This window comes from Mastigoproctus giganteus, chromosome 13, assembly GCF_048544385.1.
Source record: "Mastigoproctus giganteus isolate SK-2022 chromosome 13, ASM4854438v1, whole genome shotgun sequence".
NCBI lineage: Eukaryota > Metazoa > Arthropoda > Arachnida > Uropygi > Thelyphonidae > Mastigoproctus > Mastigoproctus giganteus.
This window is the reverse complement of record NC_143587.1, coordinates 108642912-108669921: the sequence shown is the minus strand read 5'-3', so window position 1 is coordinate 108669921 and position 27010 is coordinate 108642912. Positions and strand designations below refer to the sequence as shown.

Genomic DNA, 27010 nt, shown 5'->3' with positions numbered 1-27010 from the left:
AAAAAACAATTTTGATATCATATATTTGGATTTCAGGAAAGCTTTTGACACTGTTGCGCATGGAACACTATTGTACAAATTGGAGCAGAATGGTATTAAGGGTAAGTTGCTACAATGGATAAAAGGATGGTTAAGTGCGAGAAGACAGAGGGTGGTAATCAATAAGAGCTGCTCTTCTTGGACTAATGTTATTAGTGGAGTCCCACAGGGTTCGGTGTTAGGTCCACTGTTGTTTTGTATATTTATCAATGATATTGATGAAGGTATATCAGGCTTAATGTCGAAGTTTGCAGATGATACAAAGGTTGGCAGGGTTGTTAATGACAGTAATGGCAGTCTGCTACTGCAACAGGATCTAGATAATTTGGGTAGATGGGCTAAGAAGTGGCAACTGAAGTTTAACCTTGACAAATGCAAAGTACTGTATATGGGTAGAAATAACCCCAGAGAAACGTACCAACTGTGTGGTACTACACTTAAGGTGGTAGAAAATGAAAAAGACCTGGGAGTAATTGTGCAGTCAGATACGAAGTTCTCTGAGCAATGCAGACAGGCTGCCAGGGCAGGTCATGGGGTTTTGTCAATGATATATAGGAATTTTGCTAGCAGGGAAAAGGAGGTGATTATCCCTCTGTATAAGGCAATTGTCAGGCCACGCCTTGAGTACTGCGTACGGGTCTGGAGACCTCATTTTAGGAAGGATGTAGATTTACTTGAGCGGGTACAGAGAAGGGCAACAAGATTGGTGAGGGGAATGAAGGGATCCTCTTACCAAGAGAGGCTTAAGTTCTGCAAATTGCAGTGGTTGGAGACTAGGCACCTGCGAGGTGATCTGATTGAGGTATATAAGGCCTTGAATGGATTGAGCACACTGAATTCTGATGGGATCCTTCCACTTGTTCAGATTACGAACCTAAGGGGGCATAAATTCAAATTAAGTAAAGACAGATGTAGAATAGATGTGCGGAAATTTGCCTTTAGCCAGCGGGTGGTTAATTGCTGGAACAAACTTCCATCTGTCGTTGTGGAAGTTGATAGCTTGAATAAATTTAAGGAGGAACTGGACAGGCATTTGGTGTGATTTTTTTTTTTTTGGCTGATGCTGCATAAGCTCATACATTTGCTTTCTTGCATCACATGCCACTACTACTACTACTACTATTTTCACCTCTGCCTGCGTTTTTATCGTTAATCTATTAATCTGTGAATCCATCTAATATAGCAGTTTTCCGACCCACCTAACACTGCCTCACCCAGATAAACCCAGAAAGCTTTTCATTCGATATAAGTAAAAGTATAATATTTAAAAATCTTACTAGTCTATCAGGAAGCTGCACTTCGGTTAACAAAATATCAGGCTGATAGGAAATTTTTGGTAATTTAGGTGGCTGTTTATACTTCAAACTTTTCCTTCTTTCTCTGTGTCTGCAAAGTAAAAGAAAAACCTGTGATTACACATTTGATCTTACACTAAACCTCCTGCCAAACAGTTACAGTCAACTGCTGTTTAATTATAAATATACAAGTGGCCGTTGGACGTTTTGCTAATTACAATCCTAGAAAAGGTGGCAAAAGTTGATTTAACTTAAGTTGAATACAATTTTCCCATAAAAACAATAATAGTGTCATAAAGTCACATAGCCCAAAGCAAAAAAGGACATATTTGAAGCTGTAGTAAATAGTATTCATTATTAGCAATGACACTTGGCATCAATATGATAAATACAACAAAGCAACTGCAATAATTCAATCAGTTTGTGTCGATAGTAATGTTTCACAGTCAGAGGTCATTTGCTATACAATAGCAACTTTTTATTGTAGAAACTTATCTTGCAACAAAATCTCTGAAACAGTGCTGTGAAAACTGTGTTCAGAAATTTTAAAATGTGGAGCTGTCTAACAAGATAAATCCTGAGTTGATTCAATAGCTTAGAAAACTGGAAGCATCTCCCATAAAAAAAGAACTGAATGCCCTTCACTAATTATCGGAAGGGTGCGATATCATGGCATAGAATAATTGTTCAATTATGCTTTATGGAAATGAACAGCAAGAGGTATCAACAGGTGTCACTTGGTGAAGACAGAATTTTGTAGCTGCTGCAAGCCAATAAGTTTTCATTGAAATTTTATCGTGTTTTTGATTAGTTAGTGTATTAATTTGTGTTTTAAAAATAGATTAAATAGGCTTAGTGGCATTCGTTAGCTTATTTTTTAAATTTAGCTAGTGATTTTTTTAGTTACAACTCACTACGCCAACTGCTATCATAACGGTGTTTTTGGCAGGAATATTGTAGAGTAACCAGAAGCTCAGAAGAATAGTAAGGTTTAAATTGTAATAAATAAGTATTTTGAAGGGTTTAACCACCTTTTGGGCATATATCTGTTGTATTTTTTGATTATTTAACATATTTTTGGGTTTTACAAATAGATTAAATAGGCTTAGTAGCATTCGTTAGCTTATTTTTTTTTAAATTTAGCTAGTGATTTTATAAGATACAACTTCCAACACACACTGCTATCGTATTGGTGTTTTGGCTGGAATATCTTTAATCTTTAATCTTTATTGTATACAAACATGGTATATACAATAGACCCTTCACAGCAGCAATGCCAGGGGTTTTACATTGGTTGGTGGACAATAGCTTTGGGGGAATGGGGCCCACATCGAAGTTCGGGCTCATCCCCCAGTGCCAACAATAAAATAGAATCAATGTCAGATTATTTACAGAATATATGCTTTTGACAGTATTTACAATGAAATAATAAAGGTATTCATATTTACATTATGTTATATTATTATTTATATTCATAAAGATATTGTTGACTTTATTTACAACATATTCATAAAGACATCGTGCTTTGAACAATATTTACAATATATTGGGCATTATTATTATGCTGCCCTTATCAATGTGCACTTTGCCTGGCCAAGGTCAGGCTCTTAAGGATCTGTCTTCGGTACCTCCGATCCTTCACAAACCTACAGAGGTCGCCGTCAATTGAAACGATTGTGGGGAGCATCTCCCTGGGGAGAAAGTGGTCACTGAGCGATAGTCTGTTATAGTCAGCTGTGAGCGTGGGAGCTGACCTCAGTCCGGGTAGAGGGATTCTCCAGCCACACAGTTCCCAGATGCTTGGCTCCGAGACCATTCCGGTTGTCATCTTGACAGTGAGAACGAGGCGTTTTTCAAATACAAGATCTGGAAGTCGGGCAAAATTAAGTGAGTTCGCCATCGCAGTTGTTCTTTGCTGGGGTGGGCAACGATGTTTTTGCGTGATCCAACGAAGGAGCCAGTATTCGGCGGAGTACACGCGTTTGATGTTGGTAGGGGCCGCGGACCCCCAAATTTCCGAGGCATACAGTACGACGGAGTATACTGAGGTGTATACGTATCGACGAGTCACATCCAAATCCCTAACGTGGAGCAGTTGTTGTTTTGTGGTCCAGCGCATTTGACAGAATTTTGCTGTGAGCTTGTCAATGTGGGGGTTGAAGCTCAGTTTATAGTCGAAGACTACTCCCAAGTCTGTATGCACCTTGACCACTGGGAAGGGAATGCCGTCTAGAGAGGCTTGGATTTCAGTGGGTTGGCGCTTCAGAGAAAAGACAATTTGTGCTGATTTGGCAGGGTTAATGAGGAGGCCAAATTGACGGAGATAGGATCCTAAGTTACGTAACTTTTCACAGATCTTTTTATTGATGTTTGAGAGATGTTCGCCGGGGTTAATCTGAGTAAATATCTTAATATCATTGGCATAGCATAGTATGTCTTCTCTCTGTTGCACAAACGGAAGAAGGACTGCGGTGAATAATGCTCCGGAGAGAACTCCGCCTTGGGGAACTCCTGCAGTGATCTTTCTCCAGATTGTGTGTTGATCCGCTTTAAGAAGAATGGTTCTCTCAGAGAGCAGGGCTGTGATAAACCACAACATGTCACCTTTTATGTAGAAGTAGTTTTCTAGGAGGTGAACAAGTGAGGCGATACTGATGGAGTCGAAAGCAGCTTCCAGGTCGATGTAGGTGACAGAAAGCTCTGCTTTAGCTTCTAGTGCACTAAGAATGGTGTTGGTTATCGATGTTAAATTGGTGACTGTGGATCTACCTGGAATGCCATAGTGGATCTGTGGGGGTTTGTGAGGCATGATTTGATTGGTGATGGTGGAAAGTAATGTCTTCTCCATGAGCTTCAAGAGGCTGGAAGAATGAGAGATTGGCCTGAACTGTTTAATGAGGGTTGCAGATTGGCATTTAGGGTGTGGCCTCACAGCATATCTGTTCCAAAGAGGGGGAAAGTAGTGCTGCGTTAATACACAGTTAAAAATTGATAGTAGCGGATCGATAATAAACGAGCTAAGACATTTAATCATGAATTGTGGCACAAGATCGGGGCCTGCAGTTGCAGTGGGTGGCAATCCATTTATAGCAGTTATAAGCTGCTTCCTGGTGATGCGAACGGTGGCGAGCATATCAGTAGGGACGTTGTTAATGGGTAAGTTGCCTAGATGCACCGGGCCCACAGTTTTTGAGAACCGTGCAACGTGTTCCATCCACAGTTCAAGGTCCAGTGTCTTAGGAATTCCTGTGTGCTGAGAGTCATAAAACGATTTGCCTTTTCGTAGGGTTGAATTTAAATGCTTTTTAATTGCAAATATTTTCTGACGGTTGAAAATTGCTCGGGCTCTGGAGAAGGCAATACGATCTTGTATAGCGCCTGATTCTTTCCATCTCTTATGCAGATTTTGTTTTTGTTGAAAGCTGTTGTTCAGTGCTGGTGTCCACCAAGCTCTCGAACGGGGAGTGATGCAGACAGTCTTTGTAGCACCATAACTTGCAATGGTTCGAATCCATCTAGTCATGAGGTCCACAGCTAGCTCGAGATCACAATTATTGAGAACCTGCCAAGGTATCGAGGATGCAGCTTCGATACATCGTGGTGTATCAATGAATTTGGGTGCTGTGATGTCTTTTTTCTTTTTTGGGCCTTGGATATCAAAGTTAGGTGCGGGTAAGTGCAGGAGTAAGGCAATGGGTTCGTGATCGGATTGAAATAGGTTTTGAGGACTGTCTTCGAGGTCGCATGGTGCTGAGGAGAATATCAGATCCAAGAGATTAGATCCTCTCGTGGGGTGGCAATTAAGTAGGGCAATACCCAATGAATTCATACTACTAATGAGTTTCCTACTAAGATGTGTGAGAGTAGGTGGAAGATTGAAGTCTCCACAAATAATGTGCTTAGCAGCGGCATGGAGGTGATTTACCAGCCAGTGGATCACATCTTCAATGATGTCACTGTTTGGGTCTGGTGGAATGTATACTGTTGCTATGTCTATCAGGTTGGCATTGAGCTTGAGGGATACCATAGCAGCTTCAAATGCAAGGGATTTGGTTACCACAGAATGTGTCAATGAGAAGATAGTGGTATTATAGAATATTGCGACTCCCCCCCCTCTACGATCCTCTCTGGAGGAACTGAGCATCTGGTACCCAGCCTGAGGAGCACAGGCAAGGGAGTCCCGCCCATTCCCAAGCCACGTTTCTGCAATGCAGAGAATATCAAAGAATTTAGAGAGGAGAAGCTGTTCGACAGTGTCTAGCTTGTTACAAATACTCCTTGCATTTTGATAGACAATTCGAATGGTGGTAGCCATAGTAACTGGAGTTCGTACAGGTGGCAAGTCTCTTTTTAAGCTTCGCACTGGTCTACTGTGCATTGCGATGTGTACAGGGATATTCTTTACAGGTCTGGAGCCCTGGGGATTGTCATTATAATCTGCTGAGAGTTGGATTGACTGATATGTGGACAGTTTGTTTCCTATGGTAAGTTTGTTCTCAGTGAAGTTATCTGGTTTCTCGTGCGTTTTGTTGGCTTGGGAGCTTGGTAGCTTTAACTGCTATTGCGTTTGATGTTGATGTCCGTGGTTTATTGCGGTTCTTGGCTTCTGATCTAGGAAGGGTTTGACGAGGGTTCCAGGGGGCCAAAGCCTTGGATCCAGTACGAAGCTCATCTTCTCTGGGTGGCAGGTAAGGATGAAAGAGGCGTAGGTTGGATACTTGGTTCTTCTCTGTCTCACATCAATATTCATCCTATGTACTTCTGTAAACATGGCCTTAATGCTCTCTGGTTTAGTAGTCGGTTCCAGTCGAGATATAAAGATTCAACCACGAGTCTGAACTGCTGTGATATTGTACGAATTAGCAATAGTACCCTTCGAGGAAAGTTCTTTGGCATCTCTATTGCCATGTTGTCTTTCATGTTCCATGTTCTGATATGTTGAATATGTCATCCGGGTTTCTTTTGAGTGAACATGTTGGTCGGTGAGAGATGCCAGGGAGTAGAGGCTGCCTATGAGCCCTGCTGGTGGGATCTTTTGGTTATTCTCATCATCTTTTTTGCTGGTGACTACTTCTGCAAATGTGGGTTTTGATGCATCCTTTCCAGTATTGATTGTCTCCTTTAACCTTTTAGATTTAGTAGGATTTTGGGTCGGTATTGTGGAGAGGGCCACCTGAGAGGTCTTTAAGTGGCTGCCCCCAGTGTTATTAGATGCAGAATTGGGTGAGTTACAGTCATTCAGCTCTGCATTTTCGCTATTAAGCTGATTGTTATCTCCTTGTGTTACGGCTGCCATTGGGCTAAGGGTGATAGGCATATGAGGCATTGCATTATACATAAATTGGGGAGTATAATTCCTTTTAGCATTGGAAAAGTGTATCAATTCTATTTCTTGTGGCTTGTTTTCCGAGGTTCCCTGAGCCATGTTGTGTGGGACGTTGGATATACTGTTTTCATTTGGCATAAATAAGGTTGCTAGTTGACACACTTGATTGGTTAGGAGACCTATTTCTTGTTTCATGTCATTGTTCTGTAACACGAAGCTGCCGGTTCTCCTCAGATAAATTCTGCAGACTTTCAGAGATTGATGTGAGTTTCCACATTATGTTTTCCAGAAATTCTGTAGTTTGCATGTGGAACAATTTCATGTGTTCTGTATAGATGCCATTAATGTTTTTCAGGAACCTGTTTTGCTCATCATTAAGGAGGGCACTTTCCCCTTGGCTTTGTTTCCTACATTCCACAGGATTTTCATGTGTCGCGATGATTGGTTGTTGAAAGCAGACATCTGAGTCCATTTCACGTTCCGGGTTAACCGCTACTGAGTCAGTTTGACATGCAGCGTGAGTCTGACTAAAATTTGATGTTTGGATGTTTGTTTTGTTATTTTCGACCTCCGTGTCATTCTGGATATCCACATGTTCCGTTGCATTTGTCATTTGTTCTTTACTTTCTTTGCAGAATGGGCAGATGTACTTTTGACGTCGGTGCTTTTTGAACCGCTTGATATCACATTTGGTACAGGTCGCGCAGTAAGATTGCCGACATGACGTACATTGGATTACTGCTTTTTGATGATCTACTTTACAACGGAAGCACGTGAGAGTGCTTGTCGAAATTTCTGATTCTGCCATACTTTGCCTTTAGGTTGAAATTTGTCCGACTAATTACTTTTCTGCAGAGAATTAAAACCACTTGTATTTTAGTTGAAAGAATAGGAGAGTTTAACAAAACCCTGGGGGTTCAGCAGCGCAGGGCTTTGTGACTTCTCAAGGTTGACCACGATGTCGTCATATGCCTTTAGGGCACTAATATTTGCTGTCTGTATACGGATTAGAGCTAATATAATGGAAGCAATAGCATAAAAAAGTATAAAACATGAAGTACCTGTTTGTTTGATGATGGAGATGATAGCCAATATCATTCAAACCCCTGATTCTTATTTTTTAAGTAGAAATAGTGAAACCGCTAAGCCTAATTATCAACAATGCGTATGTGATTACAGCAAAACACGTTAGTGTGCGGTCGGCAGAATGCTAAGCCTAATGAGATTAAGTAGATAATGAGAGGGTTCTCGCAAGATAACTCTGGTAATGACAAAGATTTTCTCACCCACATAATCCGCTTGCTTAGTTCTTTCAGCTGGCACACTTTTCCAGTGGAAGAAAACACTTTAAACACATTAAATAATTCAAAATTAAGGAGCTCGAGAAATCGTGGCTGCACTGAATGACGGCCATACATTCGAGAATATATCATAGTGTAGAAAAATAGTACGGTTTTAATTGTAATAAATAAGTATTTTGAAGGTACTAATCACTTTTTCGGCATATATTTTTTATATTTAGCTAAGGATATAACTAATTTAGCATTGTGATCATTATACATTATACATTATAATTACATTATAATGTAACATTATACAATTACATTATAATGTAACTTGATAACGTATATAACAAATTTGACTCACACACTAGCAAGACTTTTATGGATTTATTGGTTGACTGTTTTCTACAGCAACGTGTTCGAGAGGCAACCAGAGGGAGTAATACTCTTGATTATTAGCAGTGATTCTTCATGCATTAAGAATCTGTAGATAAAGGAACCACTAGGTGGCAGTGATCACGGTGTACTGATGTGGGATTTACTTAGAGAGGTAATTACCATCAGGGGTAAGAGGAAGGGTTTTTCCTTTTGTAAAGGTGACTACAGTGGTCTTAGAAAGTTTTTAAATTCTATACATTAGAATCAACTTTTCATACCAACTAAGAAATATTGTTCAAGGTTTAGGCCTAAATGGATATTAGATGATTGTTAGGGTAGCTAAGAATAGGAACAGGTGCATGTATACTTGCGTGTACACCAATGCTAGGAGTTTGGTAAATAAATTTGATGAATTTGAGGTATTGCTCAAAACATCAAAGGCAGATATTGTTGGGATATCAGAGACGTGGTGTCACACAGATATAAGGAATGCAGAACTGAAATTTGGGGAGTACAATGTGTACAGGAAGGATAGACAAGATAGGAAGGGAGGAGGGGTTATGCTATTAGTTAAGAAACACATAAAATTCAAGGAAGTGAAGCCAGTCGACATCGCTGGATGGTGCAGTGTCGAGTCAGTTTGGTGTGACATACGTATTGGGAGATCAAAATTGAGAGTAGGAGTGTGCTATAGGCCTAATGACTCTGATGAGTATAATAAGAAGCTGTACAGGGAAACAGAGTGGGCCCGTAAATCAGAGAGTCTTATAATGGGGGATTTTAATTTCCCAGATATTGACTGGAATTTGTGGATCGGTCACTCACACACCAGCAAGGCTTTTGTGGATTTATTGGATGATTGGTTTCTACATCAGCATGTTCAGGAGGCAACTAGCGGGAGTAATACTCTTGATCTGATTATCAGTAGTGATCCTATATGCATTAAGAATCTGCAGATAAAGGAATCACAAGGTGGCAGTGATCACAGTGTGATGAAGTGGAATTTACTCAAAGAGGTAACTACCATCAGGGGTAAAGGAAAGGGGTTTTGCTTTCATAAAGATGACTATGGTGGTCTGAGACAGTATTTAAATTCTATACAGAGGGATCAACTGATAATGTTGCCAACAGAAAATTCAAAATGGGAAGCATTCAAAGAATTTATCTTGAAAGCTACTAGGCTTTACATACCAACTAACAAATATTGTTCAAGGTTTAAGCTTAAATGGATATCAGATGAACTAATGAGACATATGGCAGAGAAGAAAAATGCATGAGATACATATAAATTAATGGGTGACATGGAAGCCTATGATAGATATAAGCGGTCTGTAACAAAGTCATAAAGGAGATTAGGCAGGCAAAGGCGGATTACGAGAAATCTTTGGCAAAGGATGCAAAGAAAATCAGCAAATAGTTCTTTACTTATGTAAACTCTAGAAGTAAGGGGATGAATAAGATTGGTTCACTTATCGATGGTTGAACTGTTGATGATCCTGCTGTTGATGCTACTTCCTCTCTTTGCAACTTAACTTTCTCCAGTCCAACTTTCTTAACAGTGAGGTAATTTTCCTTGAAAATGTTAATGTTCACAACTCCAGTTGGCTTCCGTTTTCTAGTCACACTGACCAAGCTGGTCATGATGCCGAGGCTTTTGCAATTACTAATGACCTTATATAATCTTGCTACCTCTACTCTGCCAGATAGTGACTGGAGAGAGTCCGAGTAGTGTGTATGCGGGGGAGCATTGTCGAGGCCACGTTATGTCAATGATCTGGGTATATTTTAACTATGTGTACGCCATATCCAAAAATTTCATTACTTCATACAGCATGTCCCACACACTTTTTCTTACTATTGAATACACCATGAATTGTCAAACTAATAGAGCAAGCTTATCTGCAAAAAGATCTAAACCTCTCAAGCACTTCCTAATTCATTTCACAAATATATGTGGTCTCAATCTAATTTTAACGATGTAAATTTCCAATTGCTGTTGTTGTAGTTATTTGGTTTTTAGGAGCATTAGCAACTAAGGCCATATTGCTCTGGGATATGCAGTGGTCATTCCCTGACCTTTCTGCATCCTCCGTACTTGGTGGTGACGGGCTCGAACCCCGGTGTAATCAAGAAGAATGTGCTAGGCACTGCTGCTCCTTCCCACCTGGCTACGGAGGCCCCATTTCCACTTGCAGTCTGTCAAATCCCATGTACTTTTTCTGACAGAATCTCAGTTATCGGTTGATTCAACTACTACTCATCTCAGATACCCAAATTATTCGTATGATTCCTTTTGCCTCAAAGGTGTTACTTGGGCATATGTCCGTTCTGATATTCCCTGTCAGAGACTTGGAAATTTGGAATCTACTCTCTCTTTGATCTTCTCTGGCTTAAAATCTCTCTATCTCATTGTGTAAAATTCATCTGTTGTCTCTACCGTTCTCCCACTAATCACTTGGAGCTTTTTGACTTCCTCTCTTTGCAACTTGACTTTCTCCAGACCAACTTTCCTAACAGTGAGGTAATTTTCCTTGGTAATTTTAATGTTCACAACTCCAGCTGGCTTCCGTTTTCTAGTCACACCGACCTAGCTGGTCGAGATGCTGAGGCTTTTGCAATTACTAATGACCTTGCACAGATTGTTCATTTACCTACAAGAATACCGAAAAATCATAATCATTCAACCAACATGCTTAATCTTTTTCAAACAACCCTTCTAAGTACATGGTCGAAGTGAGAGGTCCTTTAGGCACTTCAGATCACAACTTGGTGATTGTCTCTTCTCCAATGGAACCTTTATCTCATGGCTATTCCCAACCTTGTGTTGTTTGGCATTACAAGAATGCAAAATGGGATGACCTGCGAGATTTCTTTTCCTTGGTCAGATTACTGTTTCAAAACTTCTGATGTCAAAGTTTGCTCAGATATTGTCAGTGAAATTATTCTTGTAGGAAGAAACCTTTATTCCACTTTAAAATCTCGTCCTTTATCTAAACCTTGGTTTTTCAATAAATGTGCTAAGGATATTCAAGAGACGAACGTTACATATCGTAAATGGCTTGTTTCCATTTCTTCGGTTTCATTTTCTGCCTAAACCACAGCTTGCAACAATTATAAATTAGTTATTAATCAGTCCAAACTAGATTTTGAACAGGCTATGAGAAGAAAACTTGCTTCTTGCCCTAATGGTAGCCGAGCATTCTGGTCTCTTGCCAAAGCTAGTGGGCACAACTTTTACCCATCTCTGCTCCCACCTCTGTCAAAGCCAGATGGTTGGTTCTATTGTCACTTCAGCCGAGGATAAAGCGGACCTGCTAGCATCCCATTTTTCTTCTAACTCATGTATTAATGATCTTGGTAAAACACCTTCCAGCATGCTCCATTCAATGCCTCCTGTGGTTTTCCATTAAAAGGATGTCAGAAAGATTTTTACAAATTCTGATGCTAAGAAAGCCCTGGCTCCTGATGTTATTTCTCCACTTGTTCTCAAAATGTACGCTCCTGAACTTACTCCTGTTTTTTGCCACCTTTTTTTCACTTTCTTATTTCAAAGGTGTTTTTCCTTCTGCTTGGAAATTTGCTCATATCTAGCCAGTTCCTAAAAAGGGTGACAAATCCCTCCCATTCAATTATTTCCCCATTGCAATTACTTCTATTCTTTCTAAAGTAATGGAGAAATCAATTAACTGCCAACTCTTAAACTATCTAGAAACCTTTCATCTGATCAACGATTGCCAGTATGGATTCCGTCAGTGTTGATCCACTGGTGATATTCTGGCTTATGTTACTCATCTATGAACAAATTCAATGGAAAAGTTTGGTGAAACATAAGCAGTTGCGCTTGACATCTCAAAGGCTTTCAATCATGTTTGGCCTAAAGGTCTTCTAAACAAGCTTCCATCTTATGATTTTCCAACTGTTTTTTGTAACTGGTTATCCAGTTTTCTCTCTGACCACTCACTGAGGGTGATGGTAGACGTCTCTCTGTCTTCTAACTTCTCCAGTAATGCTGGTGTCCTCCAAGGTTCAGTTCTTTCTCCCACTCTTTTTCTCTTGTATATTAATGACTTTCTTCCATTGACTGGAAATCCTATCCATAGTTTTGCCGATGATAGCACATTGCATTCCACTTTCCAGTTTGAGAAACCTCACCCTGCTGAATCTACGATCTCTAGGCAAGATGATATATCTCTTTTGAGGATTACTCTGACTTCTAATCTCTCTTGGCACAAGCACATTTCAAATATTACTTCCTCTGCATCTAAAAAACTTGTTTTTCTCTTTGGCTCTTGGCGTTACTTTTCTTCCAAACAGCTGTTCACTCTGTACAAATCGCAAATCCGTCCTACCATGGAATATTGTTCCCCACATCTGAGGCAGTGCGCCCTAAACCTCTCTCAGGCTTCTAGATTCAATTCAGAAGAGGGCAGTTAGGCTAATTAATGACTCATCTCTAACAGAGTCTCTGCACTCTCTGTCTTATAGTCGTTCTGTTTCTACTGCATGCCTTTTCTACAGATACTTCCATGGACACTGTTCTTCTGAATTGGCTTCTATAATTCCCGCTCTCCTCTCTCTCTCTCTCTCCCTCTCTCTCTCTCTCTCTCTCTCTCTCTCTCTTTCAAAACAGTACAAATACATGCCACCACAAGCCAACATCCATTTACTGTCCAACTTCAAACTCACAGAACCAACTTTTCATCTTCCTTGTTTATTCATTCAACCATTGTTTTCTGGAACAACCTTCCTTCATTCGTATTTTCCAAAAATTACAGTCTACAGAAGTTCAAGTCTAATGTCAACAGATATCTTCTTTCATCTTCTCAACCTCCAACACATGCATGGTACTAAGTACTATAGGTTCTAATACCTCTCGTGTTTGGGGTTTTCATAAAAAAAAAAAAAAGACTTTGTCACTTTATTTAAGCATGTGTTATATATGAGAATTGGTACAAAAGTAATGCCTCCTAATTTTTTGCTTTCAAATGTGGTGCCATGAGTCATTTCACGTGTCACTGAGTGGTCACTAGAAGTCTCTAGTTTCACCTTACTGAGTGGCGCTGTGACCAGTCTCATGAGTGCAACACACGAATAGTTCAAAATAGTGGATATAAATATAAAGCAAAGAGTGGTGATTGATTTTACAAATTTATGAGTGATGATGAAACCTGGGCCCACCATTATGACCCTGAAACAAAGAGTCGATGGAATGGTATCATCAAAATTCATGTGCAAAAAGAAGTTCAAAAGACAGCCTTCTGTCGGTGAAGTCATGGCAACAGCGTTTTGCGACAAAGATGGGGTCTTTCTTGTTGACATCTGGGAGCATGGCACCACATTGAAAAAGTTGAAACCTGCATCTATAGAGTTCAATAGGGCAAAAACCGTAATGAGATTCTTCTTCTCCATGACAATGCATGACCCCACACCAATCTGTGCACAATGGAAGCCATTGCAAAACTGAGATGCACTGTTCTTTCTCACCCCTCTCATAGCCCAGATCTTGCACCTTCCAACTATCACCTTTACGGCCCGCTGAAAGATGCACTCAGTGAAACCCATTTTGTGGATGACAACCAGCTCAAGCACGTGTTTGCAAAGCCCTCCAGAGCAAGAGTAAGGGCTTTTACAGGATTGGAATACAATTAGAGATGGCGGAAGTGCATAGAAAACAATGGTGACTTTGTGGAAAAATAACAGTGTGTTTATTAATGATTGAGCACTAATTGATGTAAAAGGCACAGTTGTAGGAATTACATTTTCTGAGGAAAAAATATGAGGCATTACTTTCGTACTGCTCCTTATACTTGTGTAAGAACAAACAAGCTTGTAAAACTGTTTGTTTATTCTTACGAGGTGTACTATTAAGTCTGGAACCATAGGCAACATGGTTGTACAATAACTATAGGATTGCAGGGGTATATTTCAATGTAGCAGATAATCAACAAACTTCATATGCTTTATGTGCATATTCTTCATAAGCATTGGTTTGTGCTTCGCCTTGGTGAAGAGAAAAGTTTCCTTGACTATAGACAACATCAGTAAAATCTTGACAAATGTCCTTTGGAAGTTAAAACAGATTGTTTTCATTTTCTTGAGTCAGTCTAAAGTGAGGGCTGTGAATACTTTTAATAATTTCATGCTTTACTGTGTTCGATTTCAATCACAGGGATCTTTCTACTCCCACTGATGATTGAGGGCCAAGCATTCAACCTTAAGGCTTTTTCTTATGTTCAACTTAGAGATAAATACTATTATCCATAGTTTCAAGATATGGTGTTTTACATAAGTTGCTATTTTTTGAAAATTGTATTTTTCCCATGGTACATGAAAGTAAGCCAATCAAATGAACTTCTTAGCTGTTCACTAAGATAAAATAGATAAAAGTAAATGAGATAAAAATTCACAGTTCAGTATACTTTTCTAATAGACACAATCAGCCAGCTGATGAGAAGCCAGAAAGCTTCAAAATGGCTGTCCTGGAAGTGTCTCAGATTTTTACAGGTATAAAGTACTGCTTTATACATTTAAACTGAAGCCCCACCGAAGACCGAGTACTTGGCCCTTAGTCTTCAGCAGGAGCAAAGATCCCAGTGATAACAATTAAACACAGTAGAGTGCAAAAATGTTATATGGCTTCTTTATAACTTTTTTTTGTTGCAGTTGTGAGTGATGGACTGAATGAAGAAGGATGTGTGAAAACAATTCCATGTACCCTTCTTGCTGAGTGGAGTTTCCAGTCAGCAAGAAATTTCAAGAATATTCAATGCATATCACCCAAAACAGTCCCAATTATCCATTCTTGCAAGAGGGGACTTTTGGTATGACAGTATAGTTAAGTACAAGTGTTTTGGGGGAGAGGGTAGTCTCGTAACTCATGGATGAGTGTTTAAGACACATTTGGTCCCTGGGTCAAAAGTTAGAGTGTTGATATAAATTACCTCATATACTAATGGTAAAATATATTTTACAATAAAATACCTGACAATAAACTTTTCAGGGATGTAACAATCATTTTGTTGAACTGAAATTTTATTCTAACAAATATTGCCAAAAATTATTTTAAAAGAATCCTTATTCATTTAAATAAATCCAATTTGAACAAATTGGCTTATTTTACTTAAATATTAACTTTAAAATGAATAATAAATAAATAAAATGATAAAATATGTATACTACAAGAATAAAATATTTTGTCCAGAGAGTATCATTTTGAAAGCATATTTTATTTATAAGGAATACCACACATTAATACATAAATTTTTGTATTAATGCATAAATTAATATGAAAATTCAACTTTAACACAATCAAAAATGTGTGGTTTCAAGACTGCATTAAATTGAATTCAATTACTTACACTAATACTTTTTCGGCCAATCAAGTGAATTGCTTATGAAAATATTTCTGAATCAAAAGATTTAAAATCATGAAAACATGAGATCTTGTTTTTTCTTATGATCCCATATCCTTTCAGCATGTTTTCTACAATTTGAACAATTTTTAAATTTCTTTTACAAAAAACAAATAAATAAATATAAAAGTAACTATTGGTACCCAAATTTGTAATCACACAACATCCAAAACAGAATGCAATATACAGTAATAGAGGGTGTGATGTTGAATACTTTTACATCTTTTTAAACTTCAATTATTATTATTTGGGGGGGGGGAGGAATGTTCCCATAACCATATTTACAATATGGGCTAACATTGATAAAATTTACAATAGTTTTTCTTTTGTTGTAAATCAATACAGTTTAGGCATATGCAGACTTTGGAAAAAATTTGATATAATGAGTTTTCATTAAACTATAACAAAGCATTAATAATAATGAAAGTCAGCCAGAACCAAGAAATCTTTTTGCTATTGTGAATTTTTCATTAAAACAGTTTTATCATAATGTGATTTTACTGTATATTAATATTAAGCATTAACAGACATTTACTCACTTCCGAGTTGGAACTGGAATATTTACAGCTGTACGGAAGAGTTTTAACTGGCTATGCAGATGAAGGAAGTCTTTATGTCGTTTCTTAATTATCCATTGGAACATCCCATGCTGCAAACTAATTACATACCTAATAAGAAATATACAATAAATTTCATCTCAAATTTCAATGAACATATTTATAAAACCAATTATGAGTTTCAATATATGATGTTTATAAAAACCATTTCATGTGAATTAATTTAGTTTAAGTTAATTCACATGAAATTTAACTTGCTCATTTAATTTAAAAATATATCACTGCAGGAAATAAATTAGTTTTATTTCTATTTAACACATTCACTTCCTTTTATATTTAGTCCTTTATGTGTGCCTTGGGGTGCTGGAATAAGTACACCTGTTTTTTTGTAAATGGATTTCACCTGTAAAGAATCATCACTGTTTGTAGCATTCTAATATTAACCGAAGCAAATGAATGAGATTCAGAATCTGCATCACTAGAATAGAATTCTATTTCAGTATCAGATGAAATATTATGAAGAGCAGATTCAGTGTTATCAGCTTCAAATATTATCCATCCCTGTTCCTTTTTAGTCTTGATGTCCCAGGCTGTGAATCCATTATAACAACCTTTTAAAGTAAAAATTTTTGGGAAACACTCCCTTTACACAAAATTTTACTGGTAGACATACACTAAAGATGATGTGTTTTTTTTTTTTTTTTCAAAAACTAAAGAATTAAAATTCAGCCAGCATAATCTTCAAAAAATTTTACCTTTTTTTTCTTGTAGAAAATACTAAAGTAGATAAAATAACTTCAATATAAGCAAAGAATATATGAAACTGTGAACCAAGTATAAAGTTCTCTATAAACTACGCAAAATCCCAGTCATAATGTGATAGATCGTGGTTCAGTCAGTGTGCCGATATTGCTCAGCTATTAGTTTCATGTGCCTTTCCTTTTACAGTGTTCGTTTATCAACCATAATTGAATGCATGCATATGTGCATTAAGACAGTTACACTTTGTTTGGATGCAATTTTACATTAGGGCAGCAAACATGTTAATTCAGAAACAAACAGCTGTAGTTTTCATTTAGTTCAATATTATTAATTGTTTCACAAATAATACTGAGGGGCAAAGTACTTTGGGATTCACTATGCCAGTTTAAGCAAAATACTACTCTAAGCCTGGTGGAAGTATACTATTATTATAATTAGCCATATGGTGCAAGGAAGCCTGAGGCTTTTGCTGCACCAGCCAAAAAAAAACAAAATTCTGAGTTACCCCTGAGAGAGAGAGAGAGAGAGAGAGAGAGAGAGAGAGAGAGAAAGAGGAGGGGGGGGGTCAGAAATAGAAGGGAATCACCAAGAAAGAGAAGAATGATGATATCCATCTCAGGACCTCGGGAGTACCCATGGACTAAGGATACCTAAAAAGACATCGCTTTTCAAATTGATACTTTTTCATGAAAATACATTGGCCTTATGTTCTTCCAGATCTAAGGACAAGAAAAAATGTGAAATTCTGATATTTAGGTGCAGGGAATTTGTTGTACTCAAACAAATTACAATAAAATTAATAGTGAAATGAAATGTTTATTTATCATATTAGTTACTAAGAGAACTTAATGAACTCCTTAATGAATTTAAAATCTTTATCAACAAGTTATCGTCAAGCACTCAACAAATAAAATTAGTAATTTATGAAATTTTTTACCTACTTATCATATTTTTTATCAATACAACAAAATATTAAAAAATTAGAAAAACTACAATAAAATATTAAAAAAATAAGAAATTCGGGAGGAGAGCAGAGGGAGAAAAAAATAAAACTGACTGATTTTACTAAAAAGTAATAGAGAAAATAAACTATGTTGGTTCCTACAATGACCCACTGAATTTTAGCACCTTCTTAAGTGTATTTTTGTTTGAGAATAAGTTAAAGATTGTCTAACCTTATAAACAGTTTGATAAAAACCAAAAATTAGATATTATGCCTCATATATCTTCATCAACATCGTTAATAAATACAGAAAACAACAATAGGCCCCAACACTGGGTGACTGTACTAATGACATTAGTTCATGAAGAGCAATGTCCATTGATTACCACTCTCTGTCTTCTCCCACTCAACTATCCCTATATACAAAGGGTACTAGGAAAATTTTGCAATATGACGCAACAATGAATCACAAGAAGCTGCTTGTTGCTGCATGTTGAGACATGTTCATACGTGCATAGTAGCCGCCGCGCCAAGTCGATGGGCTCAGTTATTCATTAGTAGTGAGAGTGTAAAGTGCATGCGATGGCATCGTGGTCACGAAATGAGATAAGGACAGTTTTGCGGTATAATTTCGTGCGTGGTTTAACCATAGACCAGTGCTTAGAAGAAATGACTCTTGCACTAGATGATGATTGTCCACATCGTACAACGATATTCAGGTGGTATAGAGAATTCCAAAGGGGAAATTTCACTCTGGAGGATTCGGAGAGGCCGGGAAGGCCACGAACGTCAGTTACGGAGGAAAACGTTACTGCTGTGAGGAAAATGCTTGACGAAAACAGGCGAGTGACCTAACAACAAATAGAGGATACTTTGGGCCTAAATGCACCAGCAATTCGTTCGATTCTGCAAGATCATTTGCACGTGAAGAAACTTTGTTCTCTCTGGGTGCCGCATCAACTGACTGAAGAGCAGATGACACGATGTGTGATTTGGTGCTGGGAGATGTTAAAAAAGTTTGATAAGGGACAATCTCGGTATGTGAACAACATCGTGACAGGTGACGAGACTTGGCTGTACTATTACGATCTGCCGACCAAGGCTCAAAACAAAGTTTGGGTCTTTGATGATGATGACACACCCGTAATTGTCAGAAAATCCCGATCTGTAAAGAAGAAAATGATAGCTGTATTTTTCAAATCGAGTGGAATTGTGGAACGTGTCATTTTGGACACGCAGAAGACAGTCACAGCTAAGTGGTATACTGAACAATGCCTGCCTAAAGTCATTGGATCTATGAAGAACCTGCGGCCAAAGTCAAGAATGGACACCTGGTACCTCCATCACGATAATGGTCCAGCTCACCATGCCAAAGCCTGCACCGCATATTTGACCACGACAGGACTGAAACTTCTCGAGCACCCTCCCTACAGTCCATACCTTGCTCCCTGCGACTTTGCACTGTTCCCGCATGTGAAAATGAAGCTAAAAGGGAGGCGGTTTTCCAGTAATGAGGACCTACGGGCTTGGGACAACGAGTGTGCTTTACTCCCTAGTGAAACTTGGCAGAACTGGTTTAAAGATTGGTTTCGGAGGATGGAGAGGTGTATTGAATGTAGAGGAAATTACTTTGAAAAAATTAAATAAACAAAGCTGTATTGCAAAACTTTCCTAGTACCCTTTGTACATAGCAGCAACTTGCCCTTACTACCACACTGCTCCAAGTTGTATAGCATCTGGTGAGTATGGGCTTGGCACACCCAGGGTCCTGAGCTGGATATCATCATTCTTCTCTTTCTTGGTGATTCCCTTCTACTTTTGTTTGTCTCTCTCTCTCTCTCTCTCTCTCTCTCTCTCTCTCTCTCTCTCTCTCTCTCTCTCAGGGTAACTCAGGATTTTTTTTTTTTTTTTGGCTGGTGCAGCATAAGCCTCAAGCTTCCTTGCACCATATAGCTAATAATAATAATAATGTGCAACAGTATCAAAAGCCTTCCTAAGATCCAAGTATATGATATCAAAATAATTTTTTGCATCCAGTTCCATTGTGGCCACATCATAAATTGGTCAGAAAAGACTTCCCCTTCATAAACCCATGCTGTGTCTGAACTGTAATTGCAGTCTTGTCTAGATGATCCTGCATCGCTTCCTTATAAGTCTCTAGTTACTCATATCACCCTTTGATTTCCTTTGTGAATTGGGGCCACATTTGCACATCTCCAGTCCATGGGAACTTCCTGAGTCCAAGGAAGCTTTCATAATTATAGATAAGGGTTTGCTTACTTCCTTTGCTGCTTCCTTTAATATAACTGGATAGATCCCATCCACCCCAGGTGCTTTCTTATGTTCAATGTTTAGCTTTCTTATGTTTAGCTCCCTGCCAGAGTTTAATAACCTTCTGGCCTCCACTTCCCTACAGACCTCCTCATGTGTAAATGTAGAAGCGAAATACTCATTCAGTTTGTCAACTACCTCAGCAGATTCATCAACAATTGAACTGTCGATGTCAAGTGGATCAATCTGATTCATCCCCTTCCTTCTAGAGTTTACATTAGTAAAGAAGTCTTTACTGTTTTTCTTTGTATTGTTTGCCAAAGATTTCTCATAATCTACCTATATTGCCTAACCTCCTTTGTGACTTCAGAGTCTATTGTAGTCTGGGGGATGATTTCTGTTTAAGTTCAATATAATTAAGGATACCGAACTATTGTTCTCGAAGTAATCCTTTAGGTTAACTATCGCTGTTTTCTGTTGTTCTATCAGGTATATCAGGCCCCTTCCTCCCTCTTTCCGATGTATTGTTATGCTCTCCACTGCTGACTTCGGGTGGTGTTGGCGACTCTTGGTCATCATTGTCCTTGTCTTTTGCATGATATCTTCTAGCTCGGTGTTAGTCCAATCTATGACCCTGAATGTGTATGTTAGTACTGGAGCTGCATAGGTGTTTATGGCTTTAACTGTGATTCCTCCGTTCAATTTTGTTTTCAGCAGGCTTCTGAGTCTCTGATGATATTTTTCAGTCAGGCACTTCTTAATTTCCTTGTGTTCTAACTGCTGAGCCTGCATCATCCCTAGGTATTTGTAGGTCTCTCCTTCTGTCATAGCTTCGATCTCTTTACCAGTCAGCAACTGGTAGTTTCGGCCAACTAATTTTCCTGGTGCAGTTTGTGGGTCTTGCATTTTTCTAGACCAAATTCCATCCTGATGTCCTTGCTAAATTCTTCGGTGATCCGGAGTAGCTGCTGGAGTTGCTTCTCTGTTGCCACGTAGAGCTTTATGTCATCCATGTACGTTAGGTGGGTGAGGGTGTACGGGTTCTTTTCTCCTTCTTTGAGGTTATATCCATACTTGCTGCCGTTGAGCATGGTGGATAGTGGGTTGAGTGCTAGATAGAACCATAGTGGGCTCAGAGCATCCCTGAAAGATTCCTCTTCTAATGGGGATTGGCCTGGTTGTGATGTTCTCGACCTTAATGGTGGTACTCCATTTCGCCATTGTTGCTCCTAGGAAGTTTGTCACTATCGGATTGGCCTTGTACATCTTCAGGGTCTCTATTAGCCAGCTATGAGGTACGGAGTTGAAGGCCTTGTGGTAATCGATGTAGGCCATGTATAGGTTGCGGTGCTTCTTGAAGGCTTTCCCCATAACTGCAGCATCTATGGTTAATTGCTCCTTGCATCCTTTGCTCCTCCGCTTGCATCCTTTCTGCTGTTCGGCCATTACGTTCTGACTCTCTAAGTGGTCTAATATCTTCTTAGTTATGCAGCTGGTCAGGATCTTGTACATCATTGAGAAGCATGTGATTGACCTGTATTTCGCCGGGCTTCTTGTATCTTCATCTTTAGGCTTCAGATATGACTCCTTCAGTGAGAAACTTCGGGATTATCTCCGGGTTGCTTATCATTCGAGTGAACTGCTCTGCTAGGTGCTTGTGTGTGCAGGTGAGCTTCTTGTACCAGTAGTTGTGGATGTTATCAATTCCCGGGGTTCGCCAGTTGTGGGTGTTCCTGATCGACTGTTTTACTTCTTCTTCTTGAATCTCCCACTCTCTCATCTCTTGTATGTCTTTCGTTTTCTTCCATTCTGCTTCTATCCAGGGTGCTCTGCTATTATGTCTTACTTCACTGCTCCAGATATTTCCCAAGAACTCTTCAATTGTCTTCTTCTCGGTGGTCCGTTTCCTGCTTTCTCTTGTTCAACCAGTTTCCTGTAGAAGGCTCTTTGGTCCTCAAAGATTCAGTTGTTTATTTTCTCTCTTTGTATCGGTGTAGTCTCTTGCTGAGTGCATGGAGGTTCTGCTTCAGTGTGTCCAAGTATTCTCCTATTCTCAGATTCCTGGTCTCATGCTTGCTGTGGACGCTATCTCTCTTGAGGATGCTCTTCACCTTTCCAATCAATTTCTTACTTCTATTACCCTGTTGGTACTGGGTGAACTGACCTATCTTGACTCTTAATTCCTCTATCTTCTGCTGAAGTCTTCTTTCCCAAGCTGGCAGTTCCTTCTGTTTTTGGTTTTTCTGCTGCTGGTTTCTAGTTTCTTTTCCATTAATCCTAGTGGCTGCTATGGCAGCACAGTACACGGCTGTGTGGATAGCCCCCAGCGTTGCACCATTGTTGTCAAGGTAATGTGGCATTATTTGCCGATTGAGGTGGTCTGTTACTCTCCACAGGATTTTATTTGGCCTCTGCTTAGGTATCACATGGGTTCTTGTGGGGTCCATTCCTTCAAATTCTGTTAGGGTCTTCTTCCGCTCATCTTCTATTCTGGATAGCATGATGTTGTCTCTTTCCACTTCAGCTACTCTGGGTTGTATTTCTTCTTGCTGTTGCTCCTCTGGTTCCATGGTATGCTGTTCCTCCTCTGGTTCCATGGTATGCTGTTCCTCCTCTGGTTTCATGGTATGCTGTTCCTCCTCTGATTCCTTATTGACCATATTCTTTGTGCTTTGGAGCAGATCGCTAATATCCTGCTTGATTTTTTCCAAGATGGCAGGAGCTATTAGGTTCTTCATGACAATGGTCCTTCTTTGGTCTGCTAATCGCTGTTCGGTGACCTGAATAGATGATCCTGCAGTGCTTCTTTAACCAGTGCTTCCATTAATTTTCCTGGAACAGAAGTTAAACTCACAGGTCTATAATTACTTGTGTTGGCTTTGATCCTCCTTTGTGAATTGGGGTCACATCAAATCTCCAGTCTGTGGGTACCTCCCCTGAGTCCAAGGAAGCTCTCATAATTATGGCCAAGGGTTTGCTTACTTCCTTTGCTGCCTTCTTTAACATAACTCGATAGATCCCATCCACACCAGGTGCCTTTCTTGTATTTATCTTCAACAATTTCTCCTCCACTTTACTCTCAGTTATTACAAGATTTTCTAGCTTACTGCCACTGTTGAATACACCTCTTGCATTCCCCTCGCTGAATAACTCCTCATGTGTGAATATCGATGCAAAATATTCATTTAGTTTGTTAGCTACCCGAGCAGAATCATCAACAGTTGACCCATCGATATCAATTGGACCAATCTAATTCATTCCCTTCCTTCTTGAGTTTACATAAGTAAAGAACTCTTTGCTGTTTTTCTTTGCATCCCTTGCCAAAGATTTCTCATAATCTGCCTTTGCCTGCCTAACCTCCTTTGTAACTTGGTTACAGATCAACTTGTATCTACCATAGGCTTCTGTGTCATGTGTTATTTTATATGTATCCCATGCATTTTTCTTCTCTGTCATATGTCTCAGGAGCAGCAGTGCGTAGCACACACTTCTTGATTAGACCGGGGTTCGAGCCCGTGCCCACCAAATATGGAGTATGCGGAAAGGTCAGGGAATGACCACCACATATCCCCAGAGCAATATGGCCTTAGTTGCTAATGCTCCTAAAAAACCAAATAACAACAACAACAACATATGTCTCATCAGTTCATCTGACATCCATTTAGGCTTAAACCTTGAACATTATTTCTTAGTTGGTATGTAAAGCGTAGTTGCTTCCAAGATAAGCTCTTTGAATGCTTCCCATTTTGAATTTGCTGTTGGTAACATCTTCATTTGATCCCACTGTATAGAATTTAAATACTGTCTCAGACCATCGTGGTCACTTTTACGAAAGCAATAACCCTTCCCTTTACCCCTGATGGTAGTTACCTCTGTGAGTAAATCCCACTTCGGCACACTGTGATCACTGCCACCTAGTGGTTCCTTTATCTGCAGATTCTTAATGCATGAAGAATCACTACTGATAATCAAATCAAGAGTATTACTCCCTCTAGTTGCCTCTCGAACATGCTGATGTAGAAAACAATCATCCAATAAATCCACAAAAGCCTTGCTAGTGTGTGAGTGACCAACCCACAAATTCCAGTCAATATCTGGGAAATTAAAATCCCCCAATTATAAGACTCTCTGATATACTGGCCCACTCTATTTCCCTGTACAGTTTCTTATTATACTCATCAGAGTCATTAGACCTATAGCACACTCCTACTCTCAATTTTGATCTCTCAATGCTTATGTCACACCAAACTGACTCGCCACTGCACTGTCCAGCTATGTCGACTGGCTTCACTTCCTTGGATTTTATGTGTTTCTTAACTAATAGCATAACCCCTCCTCCCTTCCTATCCTGTCTATCCTTTCTGTAGACGTTGTACTCCCCAAATTCCAGTTCTGCATTCCTTATATCTGTGTGACACCTGATATCCGAACAATATCTGCCTTTGATGCCTTGAGCAATACCTCAAATTCATCAAATTTATTTACCAAACTCCTAGCATTGGTGTACACGCAAGTATTCATGCACCTGTTTCTATTCTTAGCTACCCTAACGCAACCCATGTGTTTACTTGTACCGCAATAACTCCCAGCAGTCCCTGAAATATCCTGCCTCTTGTTTTTCAGGCTTCTGCTCATTCCAATAGAAGCAGTGCAAGAATCACTTTCACCTCTGCCAGTGGCTACTGTTAATCTATTAGTCTTTGTATCCCCCCCCAAGCTAGCAGTTTTCCGACCCACCTAACACTGCCTCAATAGCATCACCAAATATTCTTGCACCCTTTCTATTGAAAGGGTTCAAGAATAGAAGCAGTCTCTCCTGTTAACAAGTACAGTCCAGGGTGAAAAAAATTCTACCCCTTGAGCCTTTGCACAATCTTTCCAGGGCCGAATTTATCGACAAGGCTCTCATCATATACTCCCTCCTATCGTGTCTGGGCAGAATTGCAGACACTTTCAAATTCAACCCTAATTCACGGCTTTTTTTCAACAGTGACCTGTACTTGTTAAGTAATTCTGCCGGTCTCCTACTCTTGTTATCATTAGTGCCAACATGTACAACTATATCTCCTTTTGTGCCCTCAAAAGATGATATCCGCTCTACAACATCATCAACCTTTGCCCCTGGCAGACATAACCTGGTCCTATTCCACCTATCCTTTTTACAAAGCATGTTCCCTGTTTCCCTGACAATAGGGTCACCAACAACTACTAGTTCCTGTGGGACCAGTGCAATCTGCCTTGGGGGTTGCCGCTGTGTTGCTTGATGGGCCCCTCAATTTAGTTCTTTCGAGGGCATCCACCCTGTCCTTCAAGCTTTCATATAGGCCCATAAACACTGAGTTGTTACCTGATTTCGTTACACTCCTTGCATCGCGCATACACAAAGACATCCCCCATGGCAATATCATGTCCCGTACCTGATTGCTCCACAAACATCATGCAAGCAGTGCATTTTAAAAGGCTGTGATTCAGAGGGCAATTGCCCCTCTCAGTTCTCCTCTGAGCCACAGCATTCCCATTAGCTTGAGCGTTTTGCTTTTCTGCTCTGGTCTGAGTCATGATTTTGATTTAATTTCAATAAAATTTCAATTTCAGTACAAAATTATAACCCTAAACTTGTATCCCAACACAGTTATAATGCTATATATATTTTTCAGAATATGCCTAACCATTTCTGTTCTCCAGTTGCTGGGTGGTGCTGCAGTCACAGCAGTGAACGGATGGGAGCTGCGCTTGATTGTTGACAATGGACAGGGATAGTAGGATAACTTAATTTGATTTTGGAATAATACTAGGATTTTATCATAGATTTTTTTGATTTTAAGATACATGCAAATGGATGTAAATGATACATTCTGGTAAGAGTTCTGCTTACTAGTTTTCTGCTTACTAATTTTTGTGCTTTTGAGAGTATTTTTGTGCAGCATGATCGCTACAGCACTAGCGAGCTCACTGTTACTCTAGTTGACTTGCCTGCACTTTTTGCAAACACAAGAGTTTTGAGTATATTACAAGTAAAACTAGTACATTAGGCATGTTTTGGGTGGTGAATCTGATTATAACAATAGTTATAATGTATTTTCAGAACTTCAGTTAGTTTGCTTTGTTTACAGCGGTTTTCCCGCCAAAACCGGAAATCACAATATTTCAGTTTAAATGGCTGTACGCTGGAATTAGACACCCCCCACATAAGGAATAAATGAAAATGGATAAATTACTCCCCCCGCATAAGGAATAAATAAAAATTACTCCCCCCGCATAAGGAATAAATAAAAATGGATAAAATGACTGGGCAAGACAAAATACTGAGGATAAAGGACAAAAATCTGGAAATAACAATTGAGACACAGAGACAAACCCTGTAGTACAGGTCGACCATCACTAATCCAGCAGTGTTGGGACCTGTGGGGTGCCGGATTAGTAAGTTTGCTGGATCACCAGTGGTTATTTTAGCACATACAGTTTACCCAACAGCTAACCACCTCATTCTACTCCTACCTTTAACACATTGACTTCCAAGCTAGTTTAAGAAAAAAATTCCCCAGGGGCCAAAAAATATTTAGTAAATAATTTGATTAGTAATTCTAAAATAAATATTGTAATGTCAGTGTTGTCATTTTTTCACTTAAAATATCAAAAAAAAAAAAAAAGTTTTTAAAAAAAAAAAAAAAAAAGTTTTTTTTTAATGTCGCATATATGTGGCCGACATGGCCCAGTACGTTAAATTTTGAAAAGCCATGTCGG

At 39.2% G+C, this 27010-nt stretch overlaps 1 protein-coding gene across 1 annotated transcript in view; it reads right to left on the bottom strand.

Moving 5' to 3' along the window:
* The window catches only part of LOC150076348 (phospholipase D1-like), a 601970-nt gene that overhangs the window by 498366 nt on the left and 76594 nt on the right, over positions 1-27010 (bottom strand). Inside the window, exons 5-6 of the mRNA XM_090387327.1 lie at positions 16273-16401; positions 1317-1425 (exon numbers count right to left, since the gene is read on the bottom strand). Of these exons, the coding sequence (XP_090243453.1) occupies positions 1317-1425; positions 16273-16401 (238 nt within the window). The remainder of the gene's footprint in view (positions 1-1316; positions 1426-16272; positions 16402-27010) is intronic.